This window comes from Ursus maritimus, unplaced genomic scaffold (assembly GCF_017311325.1).
Source record: "Ursus maritimus isolate PB19 unplaced genomic scaffold, ASM1731132v1 scaffold_36, whole genome shotgun sequence".
NCBI lineage: Eukaryota > Metazoa > Chordata > Mammalia > Carnivora > Ursidae > Ursus > Ursus maritimus.
This window is the reverse complement of record NW_024426230.1, coordinates 19,842,688-19,852,810: the sequence shown is the minus strand read 5'-3', so window position 1 is coordinate 19,852,810 and position 10,123 is coordinate 19,842,688. Positions and strand designations below refer to the sequence as shown.

Below are 10,123 nucleotides of genomic sequence, written 5' to 3'. Positions count from 1 at the left end.
AGCAAAAAGCTAACTGGTCTAATTCTGGCAAGAAGATAACTAAATTCAAGAAAAGTATGATTCAAAACCAATGAACCACTACTAATAATAAGTAAATACTGTTAGGTAATCCAGCCCCGCCCCCAATAAATTCATAACAATTTGTTGAGGAGTCTTCAGTTTTATTACAAAAATGAAGATGATCAGTTTGATCAAAATGAAAGCTTGCTCACAAGTTTTACATGAATATTCTAAATACAAAGTCTCCTGAAACAACATACTTTTGATATGATTTTCATTTTTTAAAAGGGATGCAAACATTCCATTTTTCATTTATAATCTCTATCCCAAGACATAGTATTTAATAGTGTATTTTTTCTGCAGTTAAATCCAAATTCACAAGGATAAATCAAACAGACAAAACCTTGTCATCAAAGGTTAAAAATGCATTTTTTTTAGAGGTAAATCCTTAATAACCAGCCCTTACGTATTTTCAGAATCTTGTACTACACTGACATGATTTGCAGTCAGTTGATTTTTCCTACCCCTTAAGGCTACAAAACTCTGTTGCAAATGCATTGCAAAAGAATTCTAGACCACTTAATGCAAAAATCAAAAAAATAGTTCTCCAATAAAAAGTAAATTTTATAAATGGTAGGAAATAGTATCTGTGGTAAGCTACTAAGTGACATTTTCCCCTATTACTAAACAAATCATGTTACACAGAAACAGGAAGACAAGTTATCAAATACAACAAGTTTATGCTATGTTTACATCCCTCGTTAAAAAAAAATAATTTCGTATTTTTCACACATTCCATCTGATATATTTTCTCATCAGGTTGGAGGGGGAGGGTAATACTGTCCATAATTCCAAGGATTCTGATAATTGTACTGAAAGGAAAAAGCACACATGTTAGCATGCTAGAACTGAAAAGCAGATACATTTAAGAAAACTGGCATGTGTTCACTCCTAAAATTCTAAGACTTAACCACAAGACAATTTATTATAAGTCTGGAGTAGAAGTACTTGTTTAAAAAAAAAAAACAAAAACACCTAATCTATGCTTTTCTAATTAACATCTAAGAACAAAAAATTCAATTATACGAACTCACTTGATACCAGGCACTATAATTATACGCAGCTTGATTTGCCTGTAAATCACCATCAATCATTTGTGTAGATGATGAAGTTGTATCTTCTGTGTGAACTTTCTTTTCTTCGGGTTCTTCTGATCTAAATAAAAGGACAAAACAGAAACTTTCAAAAGTCTCAGAAGTCAGTACTTTTAAAACAAATGGATGAATGTGTAATGTATATTTGTTTTAGTAAAGTTTTTAACCACTCAGTTTTGTATGATTCTTTTAAATCATGAATATAAAAAATCTAAATTACCACAACATGAAGGTAACATGTAAAAATATTTATCTTTAAATTTCCACAATGACATGTCTTCTTTTAAGCATCCCTTCCTGATTCAGCAAGGAGTTACATACCCATTTTCTGCTTTCCTTTTTAAAGAATCCTGTTCTTTTAGGAGTGTTTGATGTTCATCATAAGCATTCAGAAGCCTGAGAGGGAAGGAAAAAAAAAAATCCTCTGGAATATACAAAAACCAAACTTACAATGTTTTGGATTTACTTCCACTTGGAAACAAAGATATGTTGCAAGAACAGCCACTGACTTTTTTTTAAATGAACCAATAAGCAAACCACCCAGCTACCTTTTCCAGTGTATTTTCTTTGGGGAACCACTACTCTGAACTTTCCTTCTCAGCCCATGTGATTCAAATGGGGCTTCAGGGATTCAGGACTGGCCAATTACAGTACTATATACACCCGACCAATAGTATGACCCAAACCAAGACATTTAGTAAGTCCTGGGATTTCTGAGCTACTAGAAAAATGCCTGTTCTCTGTACTACAGTTGGCTGAAGTTGATGGGATATTAGTCAAAAGCTACCTTTGATTATCATTTCTAACAAATGGCAAGAGCATGCCTACGAAATTATTACACGACTAAAATAGTGACCTTGAGAGAGTGTTTTTCTCCAGTGCAAAGAATGAGTCCTGACCATTCTGTAATTTATGTATTTTGAGACCTAATGTAACAATGTTTATTAAAGACACTTGACACCAGTTGAGATAAAGTATATTTAAACTTTGGCCATGTGATAAACTGAATTAAAACTAATATAAAACTACAGGGGCACCTGGATGGCTCAGCCAGTTAAGCGTCTGCCTTCGGCTCAGGTCATGATCCCAGGGTCCTGGGATCGAGCCCCACATCCGGGTCCCTGCTCAGTGGGGAGCCTGCTTCTCCCTCTCCTTCTGCCCCCTCCTAACACCTCCTACCCGACTCATGCACTCTCTCAAATAAAATCTTTTAAAAAAAAACTAATATAAAACTACAATGTAAGTGTTACCACAGTTTTAAAAAAATTATTTTTTAGGAAGCATCTGCATGGCACAGTTGGTTAAGCATCCGACTCTTGGTTTCAGCTCAGGTCATGCTCTCTGGGTCATGAGATCATGCCCATGTTAGGCTCTGCACTCAGGGCAGAGTGTGCTTAAGACTCACCCTCTACCTCTGCCCCTCCCCCTTCATGCGTGCACGTGCTCTCTCTCTCTCAAGTAAATCTTTCTTTGTAAAAGATAATTTTTAATAAATAAAAAAATTCTAACATGTTATGTGCATTGTAAGTCTCACCTGGAACTCAGAACTTCAAAAACGATGTCACTTGAAGCCAAACTGACTGTAAAATCCTAAAGATTTTGTTTTCCTTTTACCATTTTCTGAAATATTTTTTATGAAGACAAATGGCCTTATTTTTTAAAGTAATCATAAACCTGAACACAGATAATTAACATTTCTGTAGAAATGACCTTAATATACTTTACATGCATACACAACTTTGCTGGGCAGTCTGCATATATGCACATCTAATGATAACCAGTAATTCTAATCCCAAAATGTTCAAGAGGCTATTAAACTGTTAATACCACCAATCTCTGGTTGAGTGTTTACTCAACGTCAGGCACTTTAAATGGACCAAGTTTTTTTTAAGACTTTTAACAAACTGTGGGTTAGGTAATAAGAGAGATTCAATCATAACATGAGAAAATTTGAAAACTAAGGAATACACAAATGATAAGTGACACAGCTAGGATTTAATCATATATTTGTCTGAATTAAATATCAATTCTTACCAATACGTTATACTGCTACCTAAATTTCTAAGTTTCTAATTTCTAAGCTCATTTATTTTTCAATCATTCCCTTATTAAATTTCAACGACAACAATCTTAGACCTGATATACAGACACTCTATATATTTGCAAGGGCCTAACCGGCAATGCACAGCACAACCAACATCACACTTCCACTTCAAAAGCCCTCCAGTGAAGCAGATGTTACTTTTAAATGAACTTTCCCTTTCTTCCACCATTTTATCCTCTCCTTGTCAGAATCCAGTAGTACCTAAATGAAACCCCATCTCTGTGAAGCATGACAAATCCATTCTGATCCACAGAAGTCACAGCCTTCTTTAAAAGTTTTGTGCGACCTCATATACTTACATTATTTCCTCTGATCATCATACCATCCACTAGACTAAAACCTGGAATTAAATATCCCATTTCCTTTGTGAACTTTCTTCAGTTCAAAATAAACAGAAGACACTAAATATACAGCACAGGTGGTTAGAAGCATAGACTTTGAAGCAAGTTCTAATCCCAGTTGTACAATGAAATAATAGCTAGCTGACCTTTGGAAAAACTTCTACTCTCTTTAAGCTTCTCTTCATCTATTAAAAGCACAGTACCACTACCAACAACAAAACAGTACCTATACCTTCATTAGACTTACATATTTTACATTAGATAATTCATAAAACACATTTAATGTGTCAAACGCATATATACAATTGTATTAAAATTAATTTATGTTAAAATTTTTAGTTTAGCTAAAGTTTTACTCAACCATCAAAAATGTATACACACATATATAAAGACACATTAATCCTCATTTTATCAACAGCTCTTTCGATGGAAATTACTCTAAATTAGGGTAATTAGAAAAGGGATATGCCTACTAAGAAGTGGGCTAGTTCCCTACTAGAATCAGTTAAGAAAGAATAGCAGCAATACTCTAACCAATACTTCTACTCTTCTATTTTGCAAATATAAATCGTAAGCTTCTCCTTTCCCCAAACCCCTTAGAGTAAATCCTTCCACCACCCTCAACTTTCAGCTTCTTACAGTGCATTAAATTGAGTCCATTAGGCATGATCTGTGCAACCATATCCATTTTCTCCATCAGAGATAAAACAGCATCCCTATTTCAGATTAGGCCCATCCACCTTTAGTGGCCTATATCCTATTTCTGTGTTTTAGGGTTCAATCCTTGACCCATTTCTTTTTTCATGGGATTGCTATTTCCTGCTTTCTCTCATTGTTTACATTACAGTGCTAAAATTTTGAAAACAATTTTGAAGGAAAGACAAACCATCTATCCTATTTAAACACATACATATTTGCAAAATTGAATTTACCCTCCATATATATGAGGAAAAAGTAACCTAGGCAAACATTTTAAATTTAACAACATATTAATTTTTACTAATCATCAACTCCCATCCAAAATCATCAATGCTCATTTACTATGCAAATAAATAATAATTAAGATCTTACTTATTAACATCTGAACCAAAATCTTCAAGAAATTCCACTTTTCTCTGAGAAAATGTAATTCTCATTTTAATAGGTAATGAACCATGTATAGCTTTGTCAAAACAATTTAGGATATTTTCTTCATTTTGTTTGAGGTCACCACTATATTCCATTTCAAGTAAATTGAGGTATAACTTTGTATTCTCCTGTGTAAAAAGCAGTATCAATTAATAATATTTCTAAGATATTCTGATTAGAACACAGATATTTAAAACGCCTTAACTTTTATGTCTAAATTTGAAAAATACTGAAAATCATATTAAAATGTAACTCATGTTAAATGTTTTGAGCATACATCAAAACAGGTGAAAAATCTAATTAGCACATTGAGAAGTAATGACACCATCCTAGTATCTCCCAAATTATGCAAACTGTTAAATACCAAGTTAAAACTCTAATATCCTATCTTGGGTTTAATGTGGCTTGACCTTACCATTACAAATATAAAATAAAACATCTACAGTTCCCATTAATTTAAATCTTTACAACTGTAATGATCTTAAACTGCAGCTGGAAACACACTCTTATAGACCTGGGTCTTAAACAGACCTGGTTTTAGTTGAAAATCTAAAAAGTGAGCCTTTTATCAACTGATAAATTAAGTGAAATACTTTGGAAAAGGAGAATCTCACTGCTATGGCTGCTAAAACGTAGACAACTGCCATGCTTTTGTTTACAAGGTATTCTCCCAGGTTCTCTACTTAAAATAATCAGTAAATTTGCTGTAAAATTTCTAAATGTGAGAGAAATAGAAAGTGTCACAATGTCTGCAACAATTTTTAATCCAAGAATCTTAATTTTCTCAACCTTTTAATTCCTAATAATTTGAAAACTTTTTAAAGAATGGCAACATCAGTTTAGAGGGACTGTTGTCTTCATTTAGTAATAAAACATACTACATACAGACCAAATCTTTCATCATAGTTGCCAAAATAAGAAACAACCACTGTTTTTTTGTTGTTGTTGTTGTTTTTTAACGAAAGATATTCTAAAATACAAATACATACTTTGTCTCTTTCGATTGCTTCCAAAAGCACCTTTCTTGATTTTGGAAGGTTTTTTTGTATTTTGAAAAGATGCCGGGCTAGTTTGATAGCATAAAACGATGATTCATTATTTGATTTGGCATTCTTAATGGCATCCTGAAGCAAATGTTCAGCTTCTTCCATATTTCCGTGCCGTCGTTCTAAACTTACTCTTCTCAAACGAACCATTGCCAATCCTAGAACACATTCTTCAAATGTTCTCAAGATATTCCTGGCTTCGTTAATATTACCTAGAAATGTTAATTAAATGTTTATGCTTTTGTTCACCTTCTGAAATATCCTTTATCAAGGTACTGGCAAATAACAGTCACAGGCTAAATCCAGCCCTCTTTGTTTGTTTGTTTTAATTTAAAAGTGAATAACAGCCACGCTCATTTGTTTCTGGGCTACAATAGCAGAGTCGTCAGGAAAGAGACCATATGGCCTGCAAAGCCTAAAACATTTACTATCTGGCCCTTTACAGAAAAAGTTTATTGACCTCTGCTTTATACCATCCCTCAAGACTCAGTTCCTAGAACTTTATCCTGAATAACTTAAAATCCCAAAAATATCAACTGAATTTTCTCATTCTTACCCTGCTGTTCCTCAAAAGCTGCCCAAAGCATATGCACCATGGGTTTCTTTGGGAGATGAATAGTGCAAGCTCTGCTGAAGACATGCCTCACTCCTTCAGTGCTATGGTTTTCCATGTACTTGGCATACTATATATAGAAACAGAGGAAATACTGAATAATTTACAGTTGAACAAGCCATTAAATATGTGACAGAACGATAAAATTCTATTTTTAAACCCATTCAGCACCTTTATTGAACCACTAGACTAGTTTCTGTAAGGAAGGACGAAGAGAGGCAACGAGGTTGGCATATGCAGCAGTCAAATCTGGTTGCAAGCAGACCATCTCCTAATGCAACAGATATAGTTATATGAACAACATTCAACAGAAGTACAAAAAAGGTTAGTCACTAGATCAATGTTTATAATATGTTCAAGTTTCAGAGCATCTAATTTTCTTACCTTAATCCAAAACTCCTCATAGAGGGCACATGATATGACACATCTTTCGAAGAGAACCACAACTCGTTCATGAGTCCCATTTTCAATTTCAAATTCTAAGTACTCTTTCCAGTTTTTAAGTTGTGCCTTCTCCAATGGTTTCACATGAAAATAAGGTCTTTTAATCTGTAATAACAGTATGATACAAAATAAAGTATGACATAGGAATAAAAGTAAACCAATACCAACACCCGAAAATGAATGACTATAGTAACAATACGAATTATCTAAATTATATATATAATTAATGATGGTGAACCAAAAAAACTGTAATCACATTTCATGATAAAAACTTTCAAAATTAAATTTCTTAGGTTTTATGAATTGAATAAATAGAATGTATTTTCCATTTATTTATTTAGTAATTGTAATGGCACTACACAATTTTATGTTCGGTAAATTTTTTTTCTTTATTGAGTATTTTAAAACTGAACAATTCATTATACTATGTGAAAGAAAGCAGATCAGTAGTTGCCTAGGGCTAGGAGTGGGGTGGAGGTTACTGAACGAAAAGGGGCCAAGAGAACTTTCTGGGATGAAAGACTAGTTCCATATCCTGATTGCTGTGGTGCACTGTAATGTGCGTATACATGTCAAACCTCATAGCCGGTCAACAAAAAACCACATACTATATGATTCCACTCAAATGAAAGGCCAGAACAGGGAAACCTATAGAAACAGAAAGATTAGCAGTACCTTAGGGCTGGGGGTAAGGGGTGGAACACACAGGTAAGGGAGTAAAGAGGTAACAGCTAAAGGGTAAAGGATTTCTGTATGAGGTGATGAAAATGTTCCAAAATGGACCATAGTAACGGCTGTACATATCTGTGAATACAGTAAAAACTACTGAATTATACACTTAAATGAATGAACTATATGCTAAGTGATTTATATCTCAAAAAAGCTGTTTAAAAAAACAGAAATAAAGAATCAGAATCTGTGGAGGGAAACTCTCATTTTACTACACATCTAAAATGGGTGCATTCTGTTAAGTAAAGTATGAACTCATTAAGTTGATTTAAAAAACTGAATAACTAGGGGCGCCTGGGTGGCTCAGTCGTTAAGCATCTGCCTTCGGCTCAGGGCGTGATCCTGGCGTTCTGGGATATAGCCCCACATCAGGCTCCTCCGCTGGGAGCCTGCTTCTTCCTCTCCCACTCCCCCTGCTTGTGTTCCCTCTCGCTGGCTGTCTCTATGTCAAATAAATAAAATCTTTAAAAAAAAAAAAAGTAAATAACTAATAAAATGGTTCAGATTAAATAGGTATCTTCCAACTCGAGTAAATCCAAATACATTCTATAAGATTCTAAAACTGAATGGAAAATGATAAAATTGATCATGGGAAATTGACAATGGTATTTAAATAAGTAAAAATAAAAAGGAGTAAAGACATTACTCAAAACTGAAAGAAAAATACATGATTCCTAATCTTTGTATTTTGAAGCCTATTACAAAACAAAAACACTTACACCTTCTTCAAATGTCCACCTTTTACTAACTTCATGTTCATTATAATTAAACATTTCTTGATGAATTTCAATGATTCTATGTCTCATGTTTTCTATTTCTGTAATCAGCTTGGGAAGAAAAAGAAAAAAATTTAAGTCAAGCAAGTTATATACTAAAATTTTTTAATATTATTGCTTACATTTAAGTATTATCCACACCTACTCTATAATCTGAAAATAGTGATAGGTTTTAAACTGTTAACAATTATCTGCAAAGTACAATTAACAATACTAAAATTTATAATAGAATTTCCTAATAAACCACTTTGTTGTGTGTGCATGTATTTAAAGGGGACTAGATTACCACATCGGCAAAATGTCCCTTCTAAGCTATTTCCAGGTGTCTCATAGTAAAATAGATTCTCTACCTTAAATCTGTATTTAAACCACACTATAGCTAAAGTCGTCCCACATGTCTTAATTAGAAATTAATTTTATATGAGACACAAGTCATACAACACATGCAGTCAAGGGATATAAAGTCTAGTTTCTCATGCACTGAAGGATTTTTCAGGAAGTCTGGTTACCTTTGCTGGATCAGTAATGTCTTCAATGCCCGACGGCAGGTCATCACCAGGAGGACCGTCATCACCACTATGTCCATTTACAGAAGCTAATTCCCTTCGCAGCTGAATAAACTGTTCGCCAGTGAGCAGATCTCTAGGCAAGTTATTCTGTACATGTTCTTTAAATCTAAAAGAAGCCAATAAAAATAAATGCTATATATATGAAGCATAATTTTAGATCCCACATTCAATTCCTACTACACAGTACTCTTTAAAAAAAACTCTGATTTAAAATACCAAACCCTTTCTATCCTTTTTTATAGTAAAAACCTACCACTTGATGAAACAGTCTACAGACATCCTTATTTCTTTCATGCCTTTGCAATTACAACAGAGAAGGCATGGACAGGCACAAATTCAAATCCTACTTCTGTCCATTATTAGTTATTTGACTTCAGGGAACTTTTTTCTTTTCTTTTTTTTTTTTTTAAGATTTTGAGAGAGAGAAAGAGCACGAGCACTTGCGGATGTGGATGAGTGGGGGGAGGGGCAGAGGGAGAAGCAGACTCCCCGCTTGAGCAGGGAGCCCAACATGGGGTTTGATACCAAGACCCCAGAATCATGACCTGAGTCGAACGCAAGCGTTTAACTGACTGAGCCACCCAGGCACCCCAGTTTTTCCCTTAAGTCTTGGCTTTCTCATATGTAAAATGACACAATACAATTTTGTAAAATTTATTTTTTTATGCAAAATTACTTTAAAATTAAATATAATCCCTATTTAAATTATAAATGATCATCTATAAATGATCAACAAATGTTTGCAGTTCCTTCCCCACCTCCCAATTACTCCTGAATCTGTATCCATGCCAAACACTCCAATGAAACTGCCCTAATTAAAATCACCAAAGTGCCTCTTACATGCAAAATTAAATGGACACTTGTTTCATAGTACAGCCTATACTCTAATAATGTCTTCACTACTAAAGGTCTTTAACCATGCTTTCCTTTTAGAACCTTCTTCGCCTTCGGCTCTGAGTTACCACTTTCTTGGTTTTCTTCCAAGTCCCTGACTGATTCTTCATCTTTGAGGATTCTCCCTTCCTATCGGTCCCTAAATGTTAGGATTGCCAAGGATTCCACCTGGCATTTTGTTCTCATCTATTTTCACTTACTTCTTGGCCAATCTTTTTAATACAGAAATAATAAGCATACTACGGTAACTCTTTAAACTTTAACTCAAGCACATACTTTTCTCAATTCTAGATTAGTCTATCCAACTGCCAAAACTTTGCACAAA

The 10,123-nt window shown here is 34.1% G+C and overlaps 1 protein-coding gene and 1 non-coding gene across 4 annotated transcripts in view; both read right to left on the bottom strand.

The window, feature by feature from the left end:
• Positions 1 to 140: 140 nt before the first annotated feature.
• The window catches only part of PRPF39 (pre-mRNA processing factor 39), a 36,902-nt gene continuing 26,919 nt past the window's right edge, over positions 141 to 10,123 (bottom strand). For all 3 annotated transcript variants that reach the window (XM_040620866.1, XM_008693685.2, XM_008693692.2), the window contains exons 6-14: positions 8,845 to 9,010; positions 8,279 to 8,386; positions 6,771 to 6,935; positions 6,330 to 6,456; positions 5,717 to 5,985; positions 4,671 to 4,855; positions 1,476 to 1,550; positions 1,095 to 1,215; positions 141 to 872 (exon numbers count right to left, since the gene is read on the bottom strand). In XM_040620866.1, the coding sequence (XP_040476800.1) occupies positions 816 to 872; positions 1,095 to 1,215; positions 1,476 to 1,550; positions 4,671 to 4,855; positions 5,717 to 5,985; positions 6,330 to 6,456; positions 6,771 to 6,935; positions 8,279 to 8,386; positions 8,845 to 9,010 (1,273 nt within the window). In that variant the 3' untranslated portion in view covers positions 141 to 815. The remainder of the gene's footprint in view (positions 873 to 1,094; positions 1,216 to 1,475; positions 1,551 to 4,670; positions 4,856 to 5,716; positions 5,986 to 6,329; positions 6,457 to 6,770; positions 6,936 to 8,278; positions 8,387 to 8,844; positions 9,011 to 10,123) is intronic.
• Positions 5,554 to 5,639, bottom strand: LOC121100353. Its single transcript, XR_005832102.1, has one exon. It is a non-coding gene; the product is annotated as a small nucleolar RNA SNORD127 (small nucleolar RNA).